Source organism: Vidua chalybeata, chromosome 10 (genome assembly GCF_026979565.1).
Source record: "Vidua chalybeata isolate OUT-0048 chromosome 10, bVidCha1 merged haplotype, whole genome shotgun sequence".
Lineage (NCBI taxonomy): Eukaryota > Metazoa > Chordata > Aves > Passeriformes > Viduidae > Vidua > Vidua chalybeata.
Window position 1 is genome coordinate 9,857,225 of NC_071539.1, and position 27,290 is coordinate 9,884,514.

The 27,290-nt window shown below is 37.9% G+C and overlaps 1 protein-coding gene across 8 annotated transcripts in view; it reads right to left on the minus strand.

The window, feature by feature from the left end:
* LRCH3 (leucine rich repeats and calponin homology domain containing 3) overlaps positions 1 to 27,290 on the minus strand; it is a 61,453-nt gene that overhangs the window by 27,167 nt on the left and 6,996 nt on the right. For all 8 annotated transcript variants that reach the window (XM_053951511.1, XM_053951512.1, XM_053951514.1 and 5 more), the window contains exons 2-8: positions 9,817 to 9,961; positions 9,334 to 9,460; positions 8,699 to 8,804; positions 8,381 to 8,517; positions 7,320 to 7,429; positions 3,101 to 3,194; positions 2,122 to 2,242 (exon numbers count right to left, since the gene is read on the minus strand). In XM_053951511.1, coding sequence (XP_053807486.1) covers positions 2,122 to 2,242; positions 3,101 to 3,194; positions 7,320 to 7,429; positions 8,381 to 8,517; positions 8,699 to 8,804; positions 9,334 to 9,460; positions 9,817 to 9,961 — 840 coding nt within the window. The remainder of the gene's footprint in view (positions 1 to 2,121; positions 2,243 to 3,100; positions 3,195 to 7,319; positions 7,430 to 8,380; positions 8,518 to 8,698; positions 8,805 to 9,333; positions 9,461 to 9,816; positions 9,962 to 27,290) is intronic.

The following is a 27,290-nucleotide window of genomic DNA, read 5'->3' on the forward strand; positions in this document are numbered from 1 at the left end:
GACCTGTGTATATTTTGGAAAAATTTCTCTTGGTTCTGTCAGAACAATTAGAATGGATATAGCAGATCCTTTGACTAGTATTACTACTACAACAAAATAGAGAGCAGCACGTCTAAGTTATCTGGATGGAAACACAATAAATATAAGAAGTGTATGTGGAAATAATGAGCAACACTACAGAAAACAAAATTCCTCTAAAACAATATAAGGCATCTGCAATTTTATTTTAAAGAAGAATGAAAAAAGAAATTAGGAATCATTGAAATGAGAGCAAGAAACAGCACAGTTTGGCTGGTATTGATTTTTCTTTGTGTGGGAGATGATATGTAGGGCAATTTTTTCACTTGTCACTGCTTTTTCATATTCTGCCCAGGGATTCTAAGAGTCATGACACTGAGCAAGCACCCCTGGTGAAAAATACTGCACTGGGGATGTAAGGGAAAGTATAAGTTCCCTTTCAGAGCACTAGAATTTTATTTTTTCTTAGAACTCTCCCTGAACTTGCTCCAGACTCTTGCATTCTTCTTTACTCCCCCGCCCCTTTCCTGCTTGTCTAAAACAGACTTCTCTTTGCCTCACCACACAATCTAGCAACTGTTACTGCCAAAGCCACCCCCTCTGCTACTACAACCATCCAAAACTACATTCCTATATACTGTGGCTTCATTAAATTTCCATCTCAGTTTCAAATCTTAAAAAAGCCCAAAAAACCCAAACTTCTCTTATTTCTAGGCTTGCTTATTAAACAATGATGATGATAATAACAACAACAATAATACAGAAAAAGGTGAAAGATATTAGTATCTGTGTTAGGAACACAAAACTGCAAAGCATCTGGATGTCTGACAGCCACATGCTACGGTTTGTGCCCCTCTCAGATACACCTACTCATGAACTGATCATGCTCCAGCTTAAAAGTCTGCTAGGCATTTTGAAATCCCTGGTGTACAAATGCCAAAGAACAAAATAAAGTTAGTCTTGGAGGCAGAACTGGCAGCACTACCTGTTATTAAGGCTGCCCAATGCTCCCCATGATACCATGTCTTCAATTCTTATAACTGCCAGAATGTAACTGTTTGAACTGAATTTTTTCCCCATTAATGTATGAAAAGAGTGTGAGTTAACTACAAAGTTTCATATATTTCTAGAAGGTGGCAAAGAAAACAAAAAATTGTGGCACAGAAGACTAAGACCAAGAAAAGAAGATGGCAAAAGATGAAGATGGGGAGGAAGGAGGGAAGAGAGAAGAAAAAATGGGAAGCTGGGCATAGGAGATTAGATGTAGCTGGGAAGAGCAACATGCAGAAAAAATTAACTGTAGCCATCAGGGAAAATGAAAACCAGGGAGCAGCTGAAAAAGAAGAAGAATCAACGTATATGCAGATGAGATTTAATAATAAGTATTGCAGAACAATGGAGAAGAAGAAATGACTGAAAAAACAAGTCTGAAAGATTGTTAAAAGTAAGGCATATAAACAAAAGGAGACACTGGTAGCAGCAGATTTCTGGAAGTTAAAATGAAAGAGGAGTGGAGATCAAGAGACATGGAAAGCACAATCACCTCTTGAACAACTATGAAGGTGATCCTGTGAGACTGCATGACACCAACTGAGAAAGCAAAACAAAGCACTGCCACTCAGAAACTCCAGGCCCTCCTGGATGATATTAAAGTTTGGATTAAAATCCTAAACTGGAATGAGACACTAGTACCAGGCAGAAATGTAAGATTCTCTGACAAAATTGCTCATCCTGTTCTGAGAGCAGTCGGCACAGAGCACTGACAATTTACAACTGCAGTAAATTTTCCCCAGAAGCTCAAACAGCAAAACACCATGCACTGAAATTCAATATTCCAAAATACCATTTGAAGCAGTTGAGACTTTAACATAGGACATAGGCAAAAGCTGACAAAGTTTTCAAGAAGATACCAATTCTGCTGCTATCAGATTTTGCCTTTAACATCCTTAAAACAACAGTATTTTTACAGTTTTCAAAACACTGTGTAATTCCATGTAGACCTTTTCTGTTTTTTTTCCTCTTTAAACAAGCTAACTGTAGGAAACAATTTGGAACTTTAATAATGATGACAATAAATACAGTTAGCCAAAGGTCACTACTTACCTCCACCATTAATTACAACTGCATTCCCTCTGTTTTCTTGGTACTGACTTTCTCTTCTCAGTCTCTGCTCTTTGGTGAACTCTGCCACACGTAATGGGAGATCTGAGAACTCATCTGTTGGCTTTGGAAAACAAATGGTGAAGTCTGGAAACATTTTTCTTCAAAAACATAATTTTCTAATCTACTACTTCTTGATTTGTCCTTGATTTGTATTTCAATTGCCCTGTTTTACAACCACAAAACACTAATTTAAAGCAAAAGACAGCTATAATGTATTGTTTTAAAAAATCATGTAGTTGAGCTTTCTTTAGAAACCACCTGCCTACAGTTTTGGTTGCAGTATCTGCACGTGACAGAAAACATCCCAGGATGGAAAATCCTAGCACCTTCTCTAAAATCAAGCTAGGAGTGCAAGTATGGAGTATAGCTCACTGTGACACTTTAGGTCTTGGCTATTTTCTAGTTGCTTCAAGAGGAAAAGGGAACTTCTTCCTGGCAATAATAATTGACAATCTTTTTGCTAAGAGATCCTATTTTCCTCCTTGTAAAACAGATTTTAATGTTTTAAACAAAGGAAGAAGACAAAATTTCCATCTGATTTCCAAAGCTAAATTTTCATGTTCAGATTTATTTTACTGAAACAACTTTTCATGAATAATTGCAGTTGACTCAGCATTGTAATATGATACTGTTACCAAGTTTTTAAAATGAGGAACCCTATTTTTCTCATTTTTTTATGCTCCAGTAAATTAACCTCTCATGCACTGTTTTATACATTTATGTTAATACTTCCAACCTGGGGTCTATCCCATACAAAATTAACCTTGTTTTTTCTCCAATAAAACAAGTCATATTGGCTCAAGGCAACCTGCACACCAGAACATGCATGTTACCTATGGAATGTGCTTCCATATGCACACATTTAGTTATCTTTACTGTACAATACTGCACTCAACAAAAATAAACCTGCAACACTTACTTCATTCCCTGACCATCTTTTGTCTCCGCTGTCCACACTATTGAAGCCAGAATCGAGTGCTCCATATGGACGACTGGAATAGAGCTCCTCGTGGCTGTCAAACACACAGTTTTAGTTACTGTGATAGAAACACCACCAAAAGCTTCTCACCATTACAGAACAACAGCAGAATAAGTCACCAGGCACACTGGCAGCGTGTTCACAAGCTCAGCATGTCTGAAAACCTCACACTGCACTTGCTACAATAGAGCAGGAGACATGTGCTGACAGCTCACCATCCTTGTCACTCAGCTGTCACCTGCCCCTGCCTGGCCCTCAGAGGTAAGCTGATTCAAAGAATAGATCCACCCGTCAAACACTTCCTAAAGAGAAATTATGACAAAGCAAACTGGTCTCATATTTCTTTGTTTAGCAAGTCAAACTTTCATTTTCTACTACTCATATGTTTGGGTTGAAAACCACTGTCAAACTTTTACATAAATAAGCATAAATATGTACAAAATCACAAAAAATACAGAATATACTACTTCTACTCAAAAGTTTGCAGCATGTTTTACATAAATGTCTTCTGTGTCATAATTACATAAGAAACTGCAGTAAGCTGAACAGTATTATACAGATATATCATAATGTAATAACTGTAGAAGTACAGTTTTCATTTACAGAGCTTTGTCAATGACACATCTAGACAAAGGCATTAGACATGTGCCCAGTGTTACAATACATATAACCAAACAGGCATACAGTTCTTTAAATTTCTGGGCTTAGAAAGTATGTAATTCAGCAGTATAGCCATCACAGATGTCAACTCTGGCAACTGCTGCGGATAGCTACAGTAAAAGAGACAATGGGACTTGTCTGATTCACTGCAGATGGCATTTCACAATGGCTCAACTGTCCTATTGGCACTCGATGCCCCAGGGAGAACTGCAGCAGTAATTACTACATAATGCACAAGGAAGAATGAATTTCAGGAAGCTAATTGCTTCACCCCATCCTAACTAAATTGCAGGTCATTTTCTCACTGGCATTGCTCTCAAGTTGCTGCTCCCTCTGAAATTCCACTTTCAGGAAATACTTATTTTCTATTATTATTATTATTATTATTATTATTATTATTATTATTATTATTATTATTATTTTAATAGAAGACTGACAGACTACTATCAAGGCCTGTTTTAGTTTTCAGATAGACATGAAATAGCGAAGAAGTACCAGGAGGGATGGAGGCTACAGATGAGACCCATTAAGCTATGCATCTGTTTCTAATCAGATGTAGACTAAAAGACAAGCTCTTGCATCTGCATGAGTTTTGATTAACTCAAATTCACTTTTATGGCCCTGTATTTGAACAGAAAGATCATCTGCATAATAAACCATCAGAAAGAAAAAGAGCCAAAGAAAAAACCAACTCCCTTCTTCTGGGTAAGAAGAAAAACGAATGACTATGAAGGCACCCAATGTAGTTAAAGAGCTATTTGAATTTGAATAACTGACAAGAGAACCATAATTATACTAACAGTTCATAGAACTTACATATAATTTTAAAACATGGGTCAAAGAAAAAAATCCATCTGCAGTAGAATTCCATTTTAAATGAATCAATATTTTCAGCATCTCCTGAGCACCCTGTTGTAAATTGAACAATTACTGCAAATTAAGGAGCTCAAAAATGAGGAAGTGTTTTGATACAAATTTTCTTTTAGCCTCCCTTTTCAGTCAAAGAATTTGAAAAGCTTTACATCTAACACTAAAGTTAACTGGAAGCTCAAAAATACATAAACACTGTGCCCAGGACTTCTCTTTTTTAACAAGAAAGCTGCTATCAGTCTTCCCAGCTCTCACAACTAAACCCACCTATCCAATGCTACACACCTTACACATTTATAATCATACAGCAGCCATCCTAAAATCAGCTGAGACTTGAGATTTTTATTCCTCCCTGACCAACAAGCCACAAGGAACAACCATTAGGCATTTGGAGAGATCAGACCATTTTGGGGCAACTACAGCTTACAGGAAGCTGTGTAAGGCTTGAAATCAAAGGATGAGAAGTCAAATGCCTGCTAAGACCAACAATGAAAGACAACACTTGCTGCCATTTCCATGTCACACTAAAACCTGCATCTTTACCTCCTGTAAGCAAGAACAGTTGCCCAAGTCCCAGAATATTCACTACACTGGTTCACCTGTGAGTATTGGTATTTTAAACCTTCTAGCTCCAGACTATGCCAGTCTGCCAACAACTGCTACACAGCTTCAACAGCTCTGCCTCCTCTCAATCTCATTCCCTCCAGCACCAACCTGAGCTGCTCTGACTTTCACTGCTGCAAATGAGACTGGCTTGCTGCAGCTGAACAAAACTTGCTACAAGATACATTTCACATAGTTTATGGTTAGAAAAGGACTGAAGCATAGAGATTCAGTCTGGTTAAACAGTTGTCCTGCCACGATGTTTCAGAGCATCTTGTTCTACTAGCAGTATCAACAGCCTTGCTTATTAAAAATGTGTGAACAAATGTGAACTGACAGCATGACACAGACATCCTTAAACTTTAAGAGTTTCTACCGTTCAGACTCTCAACCTTCAGGGCATTACACCAAGTTGATCAGATAAACCAGCAACAAAGGTCTAGGAGGACTGATTGATACTTCATTTCTATTGGTCACCTTTGAAGATAACAAACACAAAGCTCTTGTGCCTTGCCTGGAAATATAAACTGTATCACAGCTGAAGGATTTTATTTCTTTCATCTAAAATTACATAAAAATATAATGACTGGGGATTTTCTCTTTCTCTGGATCATACTACAATTTTCTCCTAATATGTGCTCTGCTCCACTGACAGTTCTTCCATAGCTACATGAAGATGGAAGGAATCACCTGCGACACTAAATGCCCTAAACAGCACAGTAACAACAGATAATTCTACCAACTCTTATCTCCTCTTGGGTATAGAAACACAGCTAAGGCAAAGCCAGTTGAAGCTCATTTCATACTGCTGACTCTAGTAAAAATTCTAGAGAAAGCATCCTCAACTAGTTCTGCCCTTGTTTTTACATTTACAATTTTAAGCTATGATTAAAATACATTAATTCTTCTCATTTCACAAAAACAATTTATGAAAATTTCCAGAGCAATATACAACTACAGACAACAATCAGTAAGCATACAGCCCACTTGATTTTGAATTTCTCTTAAAAATTAACAAACTATGTTAGAACTAAACAGATCATGACATTTTTTCATGTAGAGCCTTTTCCTTTCAGGAAAAGGACAGTATCCTCAGTATTATGCAGAAATCAGCTGCACCAGCTTGTATTGGAAATTGATTAACCCTTGACATGTTCATATCCTGACCTCATCTAGAACAGTAACTTATGACATTCAGTGCTGATGAGGAATCACTCTGTCAGTCCCTCATGCAAGTTCTTCTTCATAAATCTGATTCATGATGATTTCTTCACAAAGCCCCCTGATTTGTGTTTTATTGCTGCTAAGGCAGCAGTAAAAAAAGCAGCAACTTACTCTTCCACACATTATTACCACCTTCAAAGATGACTGAAGGAATTTTTATATATATTCAGTTTCATACTTCACTGACTCCCTTTCTTCTGCATCACATAACAGAAATAAAACTTAACTTCTGCTTTTTGCTAGACATCTTAATTTAGCAGCTGATATGGCTGACTGTTCCAATATTTGTGTTACAATGCCAAGCAGCAGTGCCAAGTGAAAGCTTGCCAGAAATAACAGTTTACTAACGGGGTGGAGATCAGCATTTACACCTGTGGTTTGAGCACAGCCGTTATAAAATTCTGTACAAAAGGTTAAAAATCACAGCTGGGATATGATTCAGTAAGTCTGTGGAAAATATTAAGATCTTGTAAATTGAACATAGATGTTAACAACACGGGAGCATACCCCCTGTATTGTTTATTATTATTCTCTTTTTACTGCATATCAGCTCTGACACTGCCTTTCCCATGACACTGCCCAGGTCATCTCCTGAACCAGTTCTCAGTTCTTACACACTGGTACCGTACTAGAATGCACCATGAAATACCATAAACAATATTTTTCAAAGCCTCCTCAATGCACTTGCCAAAGAACAATCCTTGATCTGTTTTTTTTTTTTTTTTTTAATAAACTCAAGGTGGACTGACAGAATTTTCCTGAATGCCATTAAAACTGGGAATGTGGTTTGTGAAAAACTTACCATGATCCAAATCCCATGGGTCTCCTATCATAATCAGGCAAGTCTGGAGCTATCTTGCATGCTTCTATGTTCAGGTATTTAAATATATGAATTTTTCCTTTTATACATATCTTAAAAAAATTAAAAAATCAAGTAAGTATAATTTGACAATATATTTTCAAAGTACACTACAGACATTCAAGATGCAATTAGGAATAATAATTAATGAGCCAATATATCTTTTATTCTAGTATCACTGCATTTTAGAGGAACAGCTATAGTGGAGCATCATGGGATGCCTGAGGTAGACAAATGGAAGCTGTCCTCCAAGTACATCTGGTCTGCAGGCAACTCTGTCAGCTGGATGCTGAAATTTCATCATGCAAACAAGACATGAGCATTTACAAGTACCAGAATTTATACCCTTGGCATCAGAACAGATGCATCCCACCCATGCCCATATTTGAATGGCAGTGGCAGACTGCCAAAGCCAGCTCAAATTTATAGTCAATGAAGGCAGTAACAGCTGTCTCTGCTTTCACAAGGAAAGCAAAACCCTACTGAAACTACAAGTTTCAGCAAGTGCCCCTCTTGACTCTGATGCAGCAGCTCACAGTAGAACCTGTAATACTCAGGGGCTTGTATAAGCACACTGAAAATCAAATTAGTCATTAACAATATTGCAGTTTATAGCTCAAAAGCCAATTTGAGTACTCTGATGCAAAGTGGATCAGCAAACTGCAGCACTGAGGCCTCAGTCAAAATGTTTACATTTGAGTGACAGAAAATTAGTCTTGCCTAAGAAAAGTTTCCTCTCTCCTATGCTGAAAGCAGAAATATTCAAGCCAACATTAGTGAATTTTTTGTAATATTTCACAGCAGAGACTATTAATACAGTAAAGAGAAGAAAAGGGATTTTTCAAGCTGTGCTACATATTTAACACTTGTAGACAATAGAATGTATTTAAAGTTCTCTTGTTTTTAAATAACAAGTATGAAATATAATCCTTCAATTTATAACATAGTGCCCTTGTTAGCTGAACTATAGTCATCTGTTTTTTAGCCGCAGTTTACCAGTTTACCTGTGCAGGGGGGGACTGGAGAGGGTTGTTTTCTAACATGATGGTCTGAAGGTGTCTGAGGTTCCTATAACAAACTGGTATTGTTGTTATTTTATTGCAGGAGAAATCTAATCGAATCAAAGGCAACTCAGCAAGCTCTAGAGATAGAAAACAAACATACAATTCAGAAGATTAAAAGTGTAAGAAAAAGCAAGGGTACAAAAATATGTGTTTCACAAAACAATTAAGCTGCTTCTAGCTCTCAGAGGAAGAAAAAGGAACTGAAAACAGAGAAGTGTTTGAAGTTTCTGCTGTTATAGTGGAGAGCCGTTTTCTCACCTTCAGGTAAACGCACCAAATTATTTCTTCTGACATTTAGGTCTCGCAAGGACTCCAAATTGCCGATCTGTGGAGGTATTGTCTGTATTTCATTACAGCTCACATCCTACAAAGAAGAGCAAAGAATGAGTTATCACTGTCTAAGTCTCTGTTGACAAAATATGCAGGTGTATTTAGGGACTGAAAGAAAAAGACAGCTATTTATATAACACCTCAGATCAGTATATTCATTCAATCTCACTGCTGACATGAAGCATTGTTCTCATTTTAAACACAAAGGAAAATAAAAGCTTTAAAAGACTAAGCATTCAGATGTAGAAATTTATTTCAAGTTACTCCATAGTATATCAGACAGCATAATTTGCTACATAAAAGCTTTCTGTCAGAAACAAACATAGCAAGAACTCTAATTCCATCAGGCCTTCCTTTCTAGAATAGGGAAGACATTTAAATTGGCATGGATCAGGTTCTCCAGTGCATCTTTCCCTCACAGAAAATTCTTCTAAAATCTCAGGGTATTTAAAACCCTTTTCTAACATTTCTATACAAAACCAAACACAGTTAGAGATACTGTGGCAGATCATCCTTAGGCCAAGAGCAGAACAGTAATAGTTAGAAATCAAGTGTATACTCACAAGCTCTGTCAGCTGTCTGAGCTGTCCAATTTCTTCAGGTATTGAAACCAGTTTATTATTACTTGCTATCAAAACTTTTAGTGGTAGACTACAGAGGTGTACTGGCAATGTTGAAAGCTGGTTTCGACTTTTGGACAGAAAGAAAACAAAATAACCGTAAGTCTAATGAGAAATATTCATGCAATAAAAGACACATACAAAAAGAACACTCCATTTAGATGATCAAATCAGTTTTTATGAAATTACAAAAGTGCTTCCACAAGGCTGTTCTTCATTACTTATCTAGTTATGTGTGAACAAACTCTGAATATCAAGTATCAAGGCTAATCAGAGGCTTTTGACCTCAGTGTGGAGCAATGTGAGGTTTTTGCGCCCTTTCAGGTGCTCTGATAAGTGGCCATGCTCTGTCACAAAGGAGTATGTTTGAGCTGAGTGCAAAAGCTTTCCTCATGCTAAAAGCAGAATTGGTAAGACAACTGTTACCTGATATTTAGAAATGTTAGAGACTGTAAGTTCAAAACAGTCTCTGGGATATATCGAATGCAGTTCTGGTACAGATTAAGAGTCTCGAGGGAGACAAAGTGGCAGGCTTCTGCTGGAAGCTCCGACAGTCTGTTCCGTGACAAGTCTGAAGGGAGGGGAAAAAAGAAAGATTCAGTAAAGCTGCCTTAGAACTTCACTAAGTTTCTTGCTTGGCAAGGTTGTTTTGGTTAAAGAAGTTTAACCAAAACACCGACCAAATGTTAATACTTGAAGAATCAATATTTTTTCTTGGACAGTTCCAGTGTATGGGCACAAAATTACCAGTCTATGGGCACAAAATATCCACAAGCATTACTCTCCTTCACAAGCTGCACTGTAATAAATAATGCAGTTGCAAAGGGTTCTTTTTTCTTTAAAGGTCAAGGAAAGCTGCTGCTTATAAATTCCAAAGAGCATTTCCCACAGACCCCACTTCCTGACACACCCAGCTCTGAGTTCTGATAGAAGCATTACCCAACCTCCAGGTATGACAAAAGCTCACTACAGCAGGGGCTATGATGGATATAAAATTCAGCAGGGTGCACACAGGTAAGAAAGCATGAAAGTCGTGGCAACTTCTAATCCACCAATACAAAAAGTTAATGAACATAATGAAATCCCTAGTCCATTCACCAATAAAATTTTAAAAAATAAATAAATTAAAAATCACATCCCTGCCCCTCAATACACAAACACCAACTGCTTCTTTCCAGCTGGTATCAGGCTCAAACATGACCTCAGCTTCAACTTGTCCAAACCTGATTTTGAAAAATCAGCACTTTAAATGAATGTTTCCGACAGCTATATTAGTGGAGTTAAAACTACAAAATTGTAGAAGTCAGCAATACGTTTGCATTGCGTATCTAGAATAGTTTTATTTTTTTTATGACAGAAAGCAGTTTGAGGTCTTTGCCCTACTTTTCTACTTTTGTGAAAAAGAAAACATTTCCCTCTTTTTTCCCCTTTTCTTCCAAGAGTGAAGAAAAACCTGCACTTACTGATTGCTAAAGACAGGCTCCATGAACATCCTGATCTCACCATTTGCTAATCCAGATAAAACTTCAGATAAATGCATCAATGCAAAGAAGTATCACTGTGATGGATCCTGCTTCCTGTGATTGCCAAAGCAGAATTTTCCTACCTCTACAGCTTGTCCCAGGTACTTTACATTACCAGAGTGTGTGAGAGAAACTGATTGGAAATACAGCGGTTTTCTGATCACCTCTCCCACAAACCCTATGCCAGAACCAGGGAAAAATGTTGGTGCAGGCAGAAAATCCCTATTTTGGTGGCAGAGAATATTCTTGGCATTTTAAAGCACTCACTGAACTCCAGCTTAAGTGGAAGCAGCAAATTAATTGGACTGATCAGAACCTGCTTAAGAATCTGTACGTAACAAACGAGTCAACAAAGTAATTGTATATATCTTGCAGAACACAGCATACACTTCCAAGAATTTATGCAATGGATGCTTATTTTGCACTAGCCATCTCCCAGAGTGCTCTAGTAACGTCCTAAAGTCCCTTCTGCTTTACTTCCATAGTTCAATTCTAATTAACGATTTCGTGAAAGTAACAGCAGACTCCAGCCCTCCCCTCCAAGTTGCAGAGCTGCAGCAGATTTAAAGGAGAGTTTTAGTGCTGTGCTACAATGTGGTATCCAAAATTTGACATTCCTAGTGGGATCTCTGTGTGCCAGCATTTTGTAAAACATAACAGGAGAAGAGAGGTTTTCAATCATTCTCTCCCAACATAAGTCACGTATCCTGAAACATTTCTACCAAGTGCAGCTACCCACACTGGAATGATCTACCATCCACACAACTTGCTAAGAGGTTTCACAATACAATTGTATGTTACCATGCAAGAAAGAGAGAAAAACACAACTTTATTTCAGGGAAGACAAGAAACAAGCAAGAGTAATTTAGAAAAAATACTTATTTCCCACATTGACTGAATGTTTAACCACCTATTTAAAGAATTATTACAACACTGGTTAAAGTTTCTGAATTCTACCACTTCTCTCACAACATATAGGAGCATCCTTCAGCTCACACCTTCATCTCTCCTTCACACAGCTGTGCTGCCAAAAGCAGTTTGATTTCTACCAATTTTAACAGAGAAACAGGCATCCCAAGCAGTGAGCCCTATTTTCTGGCAGAAAAGTGACAAAAAGTTTCTTTCTACTCTGTTTTGGAAAGGGTTTAACCACTAGTAGGAGAATTCTCATTTGCTTTTTGTTTCACTTCACCTTACCTAAGAACATCTAAAAACTATTTTTTACGCATTGTGCAGTCCATAAGGCATGAATTAGTCAAAACTTCACATGCTCTGAACTATGATTTAGTATTGCTACAGAAATAATTCCCTGCAAAAATAACACTAGGTATGAAGAAATGAAAATACACTCTTTTAAGCAACAAATGAGCTCAGAGTGTGATAGGAAAGAGACACCAAAGATGGTTAGCACCAATGAATAGGTTTTTCCACACTTCTCTCAACCTACAGTGATTTTTGAAACTTGGCATTCCTATTTAGCAGTAGACATTCAGTGGAAAACAGATTAAATCAGCTGAATTTTGATGCTGCAGTATAGTCTCTTAAATAATTCAAAATGGGTCTAACCAGTTACAAGTTTGGTTAATAAGTTTAGAGCATTTTTATTCATGATGGCCACGAGAATGCTGTCTTATACACAGCATCTGTGATTTTATGTGCCCAAACAGGGAGTCAAGAGGGAGGGTTTGCCAGGACCATAAAAATATGCAAGCAGTAGGAAAAGAACAACTAAGCTAAAACAAGAATTGAGAATTAGACAGAAGCAACATATGATGAAATACTGTGTGAATTCTGAATCTGCAAATTCAGGAACTGCTTTTGGTTATTTGCCATCCTTGCTTTGTCCCCCCTAAACCTTCAATAAGTATTTAAATTTCCCGAAGTTCAGAATACAGCATCCCTAAGATTCAGTGACATCTTTTATTTTGTTCAATTTCTCTGGAATCCTCTCCCATGCCAGAAAAGTAGACCCCAAACGTGACCAGAAACAGGACAGAGTACAGCAGTCACTGCATGAAACAATTCAGCAATTCCATCCCCTCTCCCGTCACGTTCCTCTGAACACCTAAATGAGAGGCACAGCCTCTCAAAAATCCAGAAGATAACAGAAGCATTCTAGTGACTGGTTATATATTCAAATATTTGCTGCTCAGCAGCACAGCACTAGCTGGTATTTTTCTCAAAAGAGAAAGTGAGGTAAAGGAAAAAACTAAGGTATTTTATTTTAAATACCCAATTAATACCCTTCCAATTAAGACTTGTTTTGGTCATATTCTTCTGCTACTGTATACATGAAATAACTTCAACAACTAGAAAACAGAAAGGTATTACAGTACAAATTATTGTGTAAACTAAAATTTTTTGCAAAGACTTCTATTTCTCAGAGAAAATAACAGATCTTGTAATGAGGTATTATTTAAATTTTCATATTTTATAATGAGCAAGAAGTAATCAATGCAATGCAGGTTATTTTCTTATGTAGGTGCACGCCCTTGGCTGCTTCTCATACCTTAAACTGGAAAAAACAAATTACTAATTCCCCCGTAAAAGCACAAATACTGAATTTCACTATGAATAAACATATGAGTGAAGTATAGTTGTTATAATTTGAACCAGGATTAACTCATTTGTGTCCACATGTCATGGGTTAAAAATCACTGTTACCAGAAATCTTCTTTTTAAATAAAGGCTCTCCTAGTTTACTAAAAATGGATGTGTTTCCTTGAAGGCAAGATCATGTGGAATTTTGGCAAAGGGGAAGCATTCTTTGGAACTAAGCTCTTCATGAAAGATAAAAAGGCCAACAGTACAGATACAAAATGAAATCTCAGAGCAGAGTCATTAATTAGGATTCTGTGGAGAAAGCCAGCAAATCTAATGTTAGATGTGACTAGAGATACACCATGCTTCAAATTGCATCATTTGACATTAAATGCAAACTCCTCCTGCTCAAAGACAAATCTTCCTCTAACATCAAACATTAGCAGGTCTGCGTTCACCCATTTTTAACTCCAGCTGTAACACAAATTTTGTCTCCAAAGGACAATCAGTGATGGACAAAGATGCACTGCTCAACATATGGGGAACCCACTACCTACACTACAAAGAGAGGGAGCTGCAGCTCAACTGTTGCTGGCACTCAGACCAGCTGGGTGCGGGTGAATTCCAACTCATCACGAGATGCTGATGGGATCAGTCCACTAATCCTGTTGCGATGGGAATATGGCTTCTGCTCTCATTCCAATTAACTACGACAAAGGCAGACACTCCAGACTGGGCTTTGACACAAAATTTTGTTAATAAAAATCTGCCTTTTGTCATCAGAGACCTGCACGTGTTCCCCAAACACTCTGAATTTTTATTTTTTTGAATTTAAACCAGCAAAGCCCAGATTTTGGCTGTCTATTCAAAACCAAATATGTGCAACCACCACAACACCCACTGGCAGCACTGATGTAAGAGAGATTGTGACACTGTCAGCTGTGGGCTCCCACCCATGATGTAACATGGCTCCAGAACAGCCCCTGTGCAGCCGTGTGATGTCAGCCATGAACTTGCTGCAGTGATGCAACAACCCTAGTATCTGTGAATTCATCTGAATCCCAATGGTGACACTGGTGGCTACAGACTGCCCTTGGCTAGAACGACTTCATTTCTATGGCAAGCAAATGTTCTTTTTTCCCAAAAACTATGAGACATGTGCTGTAGCTTGAAAGCACAGTCATGGTTTCCTTTAATAACAGACGAATCTAAGACATATGAGCTTGCAGCTGACAGAGGAAAATATATTTTCTTATGAATAATTAAAGAAGCCAATCAATGATGAGAAGGCTGACAGCCAATATAGTGACAGAAGGCAAAGGGCAGCACAAACTGCTTTAGGAGGAGAAGGTACAGCTGTTTAAGAAGAAATACTAAAATCTGGAACTGTGTAAACAGCCTTCTTTCTTCTTTTTTTTTTCCCCACATACACCACTTAAAGACCAGAAGCAAACTCCACACTTCCACACTGATAACAACAAAACCACCATTGCACTGGAATAACCCTTGAATTGGGTGATGAAGCCTTGATGAGATGGAAAGCAGCTCACTAGAACAGCTCATTTACAGCTACTGCTCCCTGGAAAGTGACTGCTTAGGTACAGCCACCTCTCAGATAATGTCACTAAAACCATCTTTTGAGGAACTTGATGCATCTGATTGCTCAGCTTTGACATTCAGAATCAACTCTATTAGAACAACAACATTTGCAAATGGATTTGAGGCACATTGTTATACAAACCTCAGCTCTGCCTTTAGCTTGTCACTCATTCTATTAGCCAAATAAATGCATGCATCTTTATCCTGGTTTTATGAGTTGTTTTTTTTCACTTCTCAAACACTTCAGAACTTGATAACCTAAGAGCAACAATCCTTGTGATTCTACTGACTTTTAGGAAACATTCCCACAAAGCTACTAAGAGAAAATTAATATAATGAAAGCATAGCCTAAGCAGATGAGCTACTGGTATTATGGTTCTGACTTTTCTTGCAGAAGGAAATCAGAAATCATCATAAGAAAATACCTCTGTGATATACTTCTGATGCTGTTGGTCCCTGTACTCAGTTACTGGGAGGGTTTTTCTTTCTAAACACTGAAAATGTTGGCATCCTTCAAGCTTCATTTCACACCTGGAGGATTTCCTGGCACAGGAGGGGTGACTTTACCTCTTCCTGCCTGCTGTGATACAGGACTACCACTTCTGCCATACCCTAATTTAAAACAAACCTCAAAAATGTCATCTCCTGACTCACCTTCTACCTGCCAGCCTGTCAAACCTGAACTTTTCCCAATTATTTTCCCAGGCATCAAGATATCCTTCATGTCAACCAATTAAGGTAAGGTGGCATTTACTGAACCAAAATGCATTTGTTCCTTCTGTGTTTTCCCCAGGTAAAGGACAGCCCCACTGCCTAAGCCAGAGTGCCCACTGAAACAAATGTAATGAAGACTGTTTCCACCTGCATTATTTCTATAGCCTGGTAACGAAATATGAAATTTCCAGTTTCAATTTCTAGCATTTCATGAAGGAAGATTAAGTTCAGAAGTGATCCATCCTTGATACACTCAGATTTCAATTCTCAGCAGATCCATGCTTGATATGCATGATCACATTCCCGCTTAGCACCAGCAGCATTAAACTGCACTTTAACCATTTCCATGAACTAACAGTTTGTAACTGAGAATCTCCCACCTGCTGCTTTTGGCACCATGCACAGGCTGTGATTTCTGCTGTTCCAGAAAACAAGGCAAAGGTTAGTGGTTTCTTCCAAATGTTGACTTGGTGGTGCTACATTTGGAATGCAGAGTGACCATCAAAACTTGCTCCACCAACCTGAGAATTCACTGCTTAACATGAAAAACAAATAGAAGATTACACATCACACTGATATGGGCTGAAGACAAGGTTTGTAGCTTTTAACCAAGGCTGCTTAACTGTCCTTTATAAAACCTGCTTCAAATCACTGCCAAGTCATTGTCAAGTTTCACATGTGTGAATCAAAGTTTCACAGATGCTATTTCCTCTAGCTACATTTTTATTTTGGAACATTCAATACAAATAACAAAGCTTCTTGCCAAAGCTTTTAAAAAACCAGGAAAACCCCTCACTCCGCGGAAGAACTCCCACAAATCCCTCGCTTGAAGCAAGTTTAATGAAGTGAGAACTATGGCCAAAGCCTTTACCTTTTTTTTCCCTTCAACACCCAGATTACCCATGAAACCTGGCTGGCTTTTTTGTTTTCTAACTCAGAAGCATCTTAAGAACAGTCACACAAGGGAGATTTGCAGAATCTGGCTTCCAAGTTACTTGAACTACACTAGGGTTTTTTAGCAAATATTTTCTGTTAAAACATCACATTGAACAAAAAAAAAAAAAAATTAAGCAAGTACAACCCTCTTACCTGGGCTATTCTCTGCAACATTCACCATTTGGTCTTAAGCCTAGAAAAATCTATATACAAAGATCTGTAAGAACTTTATACTAAGTAAGAAAACTCAGTCATACCTGGGATCAAAGATGAAAACAGAAGATTCTAAACACCAACTCCCATTCTCCTTCCCTTTTCTCTCTTCACATGATTTTAATGCATATTTGCTGTAGTTTAGCTTTGTCTTTTACATATGAAGGAAAACCTCGCAGGTGCCACCATAAAAAAAGACTGACTAAACACAAACACATATTACAGTCCTGCCCTTAATGTAAGCTGCTGTATGACCAGTGATAAGAAAGTACATTTCCAAGGAAAGCGTGATATCTCGCTAGAGCAGAACCACCTGAGTACTGCAAGAAGAGGATAAACATTCTAACAAGAAGTAACACCTTGGAATACAATGCCACTTCCTCTGCAAAAAAATTTCATTTTCCTTTTGCGAGGAAAAATATTGTTTGTTTATTAAAAACAAAAAACCAAACAGTGACAACTATAGAACACCATTACATAGTTGTTCTTGTGTGGCTACTGGAGAGCAGGCAAGAGTGGCAAGCTTCAGTCCCTGCAGGAACTGAAAACTTTTCATATTCCAACAATTCCAGTTGCTTTTCCTCTAGTTGGCTCTAGAGCAGAAAAATCTGTAGTTTGAATGGCTCAAACTGTTACATCAACTATTGTTTATTCATTATTCAATGCAGACCCTGGCTTCACAGTCAGCCACTCAAAGCCACAGAGCAATTCATTACTGGCCATGTGTTCCCACCCTCTCCCTTGCACCAGCGCTCCCGCCTGCGCAGCCACACTGCCAGTTGGGTCTCATTACTGAGAACAAATCCTGAAAAAAACCAAAGCCACAAATAGTCTTCAGCCCTTCTGCGGCATGATCCAGTTCCTGCTGCAGTTGAGAAATCTCTAACATCAACACAAGGGAGAGGACAAGAATGTGGCTTTATAAGTATTGAAGAACAAGATCAGGACTTCTGGCAGTACCTGGGATTTGGACTAGCTGGGTGATAACCATGAAACCGCCCTTATTTTATTTTATTTTATTTTCCTTAACTCACAAACACTTCTAATAAAAAAAGGTCTTTTCAGAGTAGCAAATACAGAAATGTGATCAGGGATTTATACCCAAGTTTTGCTCATTATGGATACATACCTCAGTACAAAGCATGGTACGTCCCTCTGTACACACCATGGTATTTTAAAGATGGCACACAGTGGAGCTAAGCAAACATTTTCAAAGTGAGATGAAACCACTTTTCAGACGAGCAGGGACAGATTTTCAGTAGCTTTAAAAGGGAGGCAGAAGGAAGTCAGGTGACCTGCCAGCTGGGCCTTATGACTGGCCAGTAAACAACACGACAGATTACAGACAAAATACAAACTGCAACTCATGTACTGCTACAGCAGAGACGATGCAAAGTGGATCTGTTTATCCATGTCTGAAAAAAGAATTCATTCTAACCCCTTCACATGCGGTTTGCGATTAAAGAAGTTTTTACATGTGCTCTACTTCCGACTTCCCAGTGACAGCCCCCCAGTCTTCTCTCTTCTAGCAATTTCATTCCCTTTCCTCACTAAATTTGGCACTCACCCAACAGCATAATCATGCTTCTCTTTCAAACAGCTCTAAAACTTAAAGCCAAACAAACTAAACTAAGTGAAAATTGGAGAAGCAACTTTGCAAAAGATCACTGAGTAAATGAACTGGAGTCTCCAGCTCACCAAGGCTGGTTAAATCAGGGAAGCTCAGTTCCTCATTGTCCAGCTGCAGTGCAGAACATATACAGACACAGTATTTATCTCCAAGGAAAGCAGCCTTTGGACTACACCTACAAAGCTGGTATGGCAGCCTACACCTCTCCATTGATAAAACTGGTTTAAAAGAAGCTGTTTGGGTTTGACCCAAACCTACTCCTTGTTGATTTAAAAATAAAGAAGTCAAATCATAGCATGAAACCCTCATGTCTAGCCTATTATACAGTGTAACAAAGACAGTTTAATGATACCTGAAAGCCTTCGAGATCCCCACCCTCTGGGATGCCACTTTACTGATTTAAAATGATCCCCTCTCTTGGGTCCTCCCTACCAGCTCTCTGCTGTAAGCTACTAATTCTGCAATGCTTGTTGTGAGCATTTCCCAACTCACATCAGGCAGAAAAACCGTCAAGTTAGCTTATATGATTTTTGAAGCTCTTTAAACTACTCTTGCAAATTTTGCCTGAAGCTAACTTGGGGAGGACTTACATGAACAGTCTCTCTAGTGAATATATGAGGGCAGCAACTTCCTTTGGCAGCACAGTTTCCTTAAATTAGCTGTTATCAGCACATTGACAAATAAGTTGAAGTCTTGCCTTAACAAAGAGTTGAGAAAAGGAGAAGTAAGAAAACAACTTTTGAAACAAAATCTTTCATCAGGATTTTCTAAGTTGACATTACTTTGAATTGAATCAGATCAAAGTCTTCATTACTTAAGCATTCCATGTTCTTGTAGCATTATGCAACCATCTTGGCTAAAACAAAGGAGACTAAGCTTGTTTTGTAAATGTCTCACTGCAACACAATCACTTAAAATCATTACATGGTTCTGATTTGCTGCTTTGATTCCCAGCATGCAAAAACCAAAATTTACCTCTTCTGTATTTCTTCATCATATATTTTTATCTAGGAATCTGCTTTTCTCAGTTCTCACATGCAGGACCATGGAGAATAAATACCAGTATATGAACATACTCCAACCAAAAACATCAACATACCTCCCCTTCTATGGACTCTCCCAATCAGGAAACAATTCCTCATTTTCTTTGACATCTCTTCACTTTCCCATGAACACTTCAAGACAACTGATGGCTCAAGACTTGAATATAACTTGTCGTGTCCACAGGGGCAGAACTAACCTGGCTGTCAGTTCATAACTTACAGCAACTTGTTCTTAGTGATCTGGTTTGCTCTGCAGAGGAGAGTTGAGCTGCCATGCAGAAACAGGAACGAATGTGGCAAAGGGCTGCAAAAAAGTTTGGTTGAAGACATTCTTTTGCAGGCTCAAGTTGAAATGTTGAATTTGAAAGTCAGGTCACTTAATACACATTTTTAATCTCATTTTTAATTAAAAGCTTGCAAATGTTGTTATGTTTGTCCTCGCATCATGGTAAGTTGTATTCAAAAATAAACTTCAGTACAGGACAGTGCAGGCTGCCACCTCCTCCAGAGCAAGGGCTGAGCCAGTGGAACAGGGAGACATCTGCTCTCAGCAAGGAGAGAAGGCTCTGTTTGCTATGGGGCAACTTTACATTTCCTTACTTCTACAAGTTAAAAGTACCACAATTTTCTCATGGTCCAGAGACTGGTCAGTAAGCACTCAGAGAGCTTCAAGGTCTTCACACACATTATCATATCCTCAAACCCATTTCTCTCTCTTTCCCAATTTTACGTGGAAAACATGGGGCAAGCAGTATGAACGGAAGACTATGCACAGAAGCAGATATGAAAAATAGAAAAGACTCCTGTCAAGAAACTATGCTGCTACATACAGCTTCTCACAAAACAGACAGGAAATCAAGAATATGATAAATATTAGTTCCTCCATTTCACGATAAGAGTTTCAGATACTATGCTAGATGCTGTAGTCTCTAGTCTAAAATCCATAGCCAACCTTCAGTTATTCATAAAAGGGAGGGGGAAGGAAGGGTCAGATAACCAGGACAAAGCAAAACCACAGGTTAATATAAAGTCTAATGCAGAGCGTGCACATTCATAGGCAATGACACTGGTGACAGAAGAGTGTCAAGGACCTCTAGGAAGGACTGAGCCAGGCTAGAAAAACCCTGCAAGGCAGCACAGTGTCTTTTGAATACATTTACACTGTCCAAGGTGGTCCTTCCACACCCAGCTTAGGCATCCCAGGTCCATGGACTACATTGATAACGACCCTCAGCAATCTGTTCACAGCTATCAGAGTCACACCTGCAGAGATCATGAGTGAGGAAGATTGTGTGGTACTGGCACTTTGCTGGATGTTCTGCCCTGGCTTTCATCTCAATCAGTAAAGTATCTCATATATACATCCATTCTAATGGCTCTGTGAGTAAACTAACTTGGGGAAGGACAACCTGGCACGGAATAAAAGCAGGAAGAGTGTCAGTCAGGAGGGCTGGAAACATAAAATGCAACTAACAAAGACTTCTTATTTCTACCATTCATCTATTTATTTCACTAAAAGCTTCAATTCATCTTAATACTGGACACAAAATTCTCCATCTACAAGCATTTTCACGTATAAATATGTCAGCTTGTAGATGGAGATACATTTCAGAATGTCTTAAGGGAAGAGTTAGAAACAAACCAGAACTGAAAATTCAAAGGTCCTAAAAAGCAGAGTAATTTCACATAAAAAGGTCAATTACTTTCAGAGAAAGGCAAGCATTTCTATAAAATTTTATGCCTCTTATTACTGCATTTCTCTGACACTCTTAAGAGAGTGCCTCTGTATTTATGGCACTGAGATACAGCTTCATCAGACTGCACAGTAAAGTCAACAAATACATCTCATAGCACTGCAGACACTGATCCATCTTCTGCAGAACTGTATTTTACTGAGGGGAAAAGTTAATAAAGTCCAACAGTCAAAAGTCCTATGTTCTTTTAATGGCTTCTTGAGGCCATCTCTCATGCTGACATCATTCCTAACAAAAAAAGCCTGTTATACTTTACACAAGCAGTGTTTCAATTTCAATAGGACAATTATTGCCAGAATTCTAGAAAGAGAGCTGGAGCCTTAAAAAGTCATCTGTGCAGTACAAGCCATTTTAGTGTCAAGAAATAAACCAACAGTATAGGATATGCATGGAAAATATCCCTTATCAGAGGGAACAGCCAAAGGAGGAGATAAATGGCAGCAATTGCTAAAATATATGTTTAAAATATGAAATAAATTTTGAATCTTTAAACCATAAAAGTCACCTTCAGTCAAAAACACACCATGAAGACATTACCAGGGATCAAGGGCTACAGGATTGGGAGCCACCACTTAATTCATCTTCACATTTAAAAAAAAAAAAGCTAAGCTTGCTAAAAACTAGTAGCAAGGCTATCAAAATTATTGTTACATTCTCCAGTTAGCATTTGAGGTGGATTGTATGCACTTCTTTTCACAAAATGAAATTAACATTATGAATGCTGGAAGCAAACACTTTTCATAAAACAAAATACAAACTCATCTGATCACAAATGATTTTTTTTTTTTTTTCCAAATCCAAACCAAACCAATTCCTCTTCAGGGAAATGCTTAAGTTGAGGTTTAAAAGTAAACATTGCTCTTAAGAAGCTGTCATGAAAATGAATCTCAAACTGTAGTAGTCACTTTGAAAATTTTTGGCTAGTTGGTTCTATCCCTTCAGCGAAACAGTTTTCTGTATGTGACAACTTTTATCTACACCAGCTCAGTGCAAACTGAGGAAAATGAAAGCTTTTTGCCTTGCTAGGAGAATTCTTGACAAACACCGAGCCACAGAAGAGAAGCTGTGCAGCCACTGCCCACACTGCACAACAACGATGAGAATTCCACTTCCAGAGATCTCTATTCTTCTATTTCATAATGACTATTTCAACTGCTGGTATTTTTAGCTGTACACATATATAAAACTGTAATTTAAAAAGTGTTCATTTGAAAGCATTTTAAGAATTTTGAGTGGAAAAATCTCCAAGTAACAGAGAAACTGCCTCACCCCTGCTAACAGAGGGCCACAGGCCGACACTTGAGATGTGTGAGAGCATTCACTGCTCCTCAGCAACACGACACTGCCTTCTGCCCGCTGCTCCTGAAATACTTGACTGAGTTCCAGCAGAGCAGGGTTTCATTTTCCAAGACTGCTTCACAAAGTTAGCAGTGAGGGGAAGTGTGCAGTAAATGAACTCATCCCCCCAGCCCCTTAGATAAAGTTCCTTGAGGTACAAAAGGAATTACTCAATTAAAAAAAAAAATCAGCTTTCAAAAACATCAATTTAAAGCAAAACACATTTAAAAAGCTTTGAAAATGGAGCTAAAACTATTGCCAGATTCTAAGCCCATGCACAAACCTCTGGATCCATCTATTATTTTTTCCTATCAGAAATCATGAGTATTGTTAAAACATACATTTGATATTAATTCAATCCACTTACTTTCCCAAAACCTCACTAGGATAACAGGCTTGGGTACAAAGAGGGTCAACAGCCTCCAACTCGGGTGAACACGAGGCAAATGAATAGTCAGAGACTGCAAAAAATTCCCAAAGGAATCTAACCCCAAACAAGAGAAAATAGTCCCAATGCAAAAATCACTCCCTGGATTTTAGTCAATAGATTTATTGGAAATAATCTGGCTTTAACAACTTCTTAAAGTCTACACAGGCTGTGGGGAGATAAGAGAGAAGAGCTTTGATGCAGCAAAGAAATTACAGATTTGATATTCACAGAATAGCAAACAAGCCATTGAACCACACACAGGAAACTGGAAGGGCTGATTAGACACTGAAAATAATTGGCCCTGATGTGCAATATTTGAACAGTATCATAAAAATGGCATAGTAGTAAAAGATTCATCTAACTTCAGTATAAATATGGAAGTGATCAGCAAAAAAAAAAAAAAAAAAAAAAAAAAAAAAAAAAAAAAAAAAAAAAAAACCACAAATAAGGGTAGGAAAATGTGAGTCAAGCAGGATATTTGAAGATATATAAAAGAAATTATGATAAAGCATGAACAATAGTGGCAGTAAGAGTATTTCTCTTGCCCTGAAAGTAATATTGAGTTCATTATTGTAAGCACAATATGATGAAGAAAATCTATCCTCAGATCATCAGAGGCACAGAAATGCATCTCTACTTCTAACAGAAGTAAATAAAACTCCCTGGCCACTATAAAGAAAGAATAATAAACTTGTGAAAAGTCTCACCACAAACTATATTTGAAAATAAAACTATTTTAGTTTGTATTTCTCCTGACAGTATTTAGTAAACAAGAATTTTTTATTTAAACAGCATCTACAGCAAAGGAAGAAACAACTGCTGTAACTGTGACAAGAAATACTAAGTAAAATAGAGTACTGCATTTCACTGGTACAGAGTAAGATAGCAAGAGTGACAGATCATAAGATAAGTTGCTATAAACTGACAAAAAATTTTGGTAATGAAAGTTTGCCACTGGAGTTTGACATTGCCTTTAAAAATTAATACCAACAGTACACTCAAAATGACTCTTCTGCAGAATGTGCAATTTTATGATATTATGTAACGTAGTCACAGAGCTTCAAATCATCTGGCATGGAAATAAAATACAAAGGCATATGAAAAACCTGTTTCAATGAATTCACTTAAATGCCATATAAAGCTTGAAATTAGATTAAAAAACATCCCCCACGTAAGATGGATGTCTTGTAATTTCTTTTTTTCCTCCTCTCTTCATGGAGAACAAACTATGCTTTCCAGCTTTAAAATGACATGCTTTTGCCTGAGAAGTAAAACAACACACCAAACAAGTTCTTCTTTAAATGCCTCTGACATAAGGATGTCGTGGTGCACACAGGAAGGAAGCAGAATGTGCCACACTAAATAGAGAAAACAAGATACAAAGAGTTGGGAAATGCAGTGATAGCAGGATTTCTTTATGGTCCAAACCAGAATAGAAATAGAACAGGCAAATCTAAAAAGCATAATGTAAGTATGCACACACTTTCTTCCAGAATGATTAAAAAACAGACACCAGTGTTCAGCAGATTGAAACACCTCCAGCTGAGGGGAACAAAAGTACAAAGTGCTTCTCCAAGGGTGAAGTGGCAGGCAGCCCACAGACAGGAGAACAGAAAATCTCAGGGTTCTACTCAGGTCTTAGTGTTTGTTTGCTTTTGTTATCCCTAACAATTGTCAGGTACCCGACGCATTTCTCCTTCCTATACTGAGAAAGCCCCAGGGACATGTGCTGTAGACATTCATTAGAAGAGGAAACCCCTTCCCCAAAACACAAAGAACAACACCTCATTTAAGTTATCCCAGAATCGCTCACACAGCTTGCAATGTAAGCTAAAACCTCTTGTATTTCTATTTATAACATTTTCAGCATGGTTAAGAATTGAAAAGAACTGCATCATATGGCAAGAATACAGGTGAAGTTAGTTAAAAAAAAAATCACATTTCTGTCTGAAAATCTATTTAGAAACAATTACAGTCATTATTAAAACTTAAGTTTTCTTCCATTTATATACTGCAAATCTGGCAGCACTGAGACAACAACAGCATTATTAATGAAAATCTGTATTTTTGCCTTTTGTTTTATGTATCCAAAGAGGAAAAATGTGTTTTAAGTGAAAGAAATATGAACTGAATAGTATTTAATTTTATTTGTATGTGGAAAGCTACTTAAGCAGTCTGGTTTCAAACTGATAACATGTTTTTCAAATGGAGTTTCCACAGACTTATTTCTTAACCACTACAGGGCAATACAGGGGCTGTGAACAGAAACTGCAGTGATATAATGTTGATAAAAGAACCTAAAAGATGCATTTCTCATTTTACCATATTTGTGAAAGTAGAGATGACAGATGTTTAAAATACCACATCTGTATTACTCAATTGCATAATTCACAGCCAAATGACGAGCACTAGAAATGTGTGTGTGTGATTTCCTTCACCATGCTCAGAGCACAGTGCTAGCTCTGAGCTTATCACCAGTGAAGGTTTGATGACTGTTACCAACAGTGAAGCTCCTGGGATTTCCACACTAACTTTTAATGGTAATTATAACAATCTGACACACAGCCATCCCTGAATGATGTGACAAAATTTGCACCCAGCAGAACAGAGCCATGAAATATTTAACATCTGAATATTTGCTGTAAGTTTACAGCTCCAATGGATGACCTGCTGTTTTAGCATAGATGGGTTCCAAAGATAATGTTTTTACCTTGCTAAGCACAAACCTCCCCAGTCCTTTGCAAGCCAGCAGAATGAAAGGAAATAGCAGATATTTTATGGCTCACAACCACATTCAGTCATGGCCCTCTACAAAAACATTTATTCCACAGATGAGCTTGGGATGAGTGTAATGACAAGCTCCTAATTGTCCTGCTATTATTGTGCTCAGTGACTCTCAATCCCTGAGAACAGCATGACTGACCAGTAGAAGCCTTAGTCTAAGACTGAACTAAAGGGTAATATATGTGACCATAAATAATAGTAATCATGAGTTAAGTATGTTCAAATTATTACTTGTCTCATCAGCATCCTACAATTAATTTTCTGATTTGATTTAAAAGGTATTGCCTACCAAATGCTAAGATATCAGTTATTCCTCTTTTTATCATGCTAACAACTTGGATGAGAAGACTAGAGTTGGTGATGAGAGAGGCTTTTGAGACCAGGCAAGATTAACTAGAGAAGAAGAAAGTGTTAAGGCATGGAAGATGGGATAAAAGAGATGAAAAAAACACATGGGCAGAAGGGACAGAACTGAGATAACAAACATTGCTGGGAACAAGACACGTGACATGAACACAGGGAGGAACCTGTGTAGGACATAATCACCTGGTAGAGCATAATCACCTCCAGAACACCCAAACACAGCACCTAAGATCTGCTCCAACCATCACCTCTGCCCTCAAACATCTATACAACTTGGAAGTACAGCATCCCACCCTACAAACAGGCTCCAGGAAATGACAACCTCTTGCTACCTTGCTGGCTCACCTAAGAGACACGTAAAGGTTTGAACTGTCCTGAGGAATCACACAGATGCCAGCTTTATTCCACTTAACCATGCTAAAAAATTCAGACTGCATCTCTAACTAAAACTCAGCCTGAATTTAGCATTCAGCATCAGGAAAGCAACCTGGAAAACACACTGATATTTTGTAAAGAGAAAACTCAGTTAAAAACTTGGATAACTCTGCTAAATCAAGCACAAGGATGATAAAGTCTATCATCAGATGCCCACAGAACTTTAATTGCTCATTTCCTGTGCATATCTACTGTCCACATGTCTTTAATTAAAAACCACATATCACTTCTCATTCTTCTTCAAAATTTTTCTGTTCAAATAGACTTTTTCAGACAAGATGAAATTACTGTAAGAATCAGGACTGATCATAGTTAAAGTCTTATAGAAGAGAGTGTTGTTGAAAAACCATTAGGGGAAAAACCCAGGGAATTACACAAAGAAAAAAGGATGGTTAAACTGAAACTAGTGAACACTGCTTTGGAAAAATAGATTGCATAGTGTCAGTGCCATATATTTCTTTCATAATACTAAGCAAATTTTCTAAACTAATCTTTCAAAAATACAGTAATTAATCACATTTTTTCTAGTTGTTGGGCTTGATTCCCAGTATTTCTAAGGAGTCACCAAGGTATCTGAAGTTACTAAGAGCTACATTT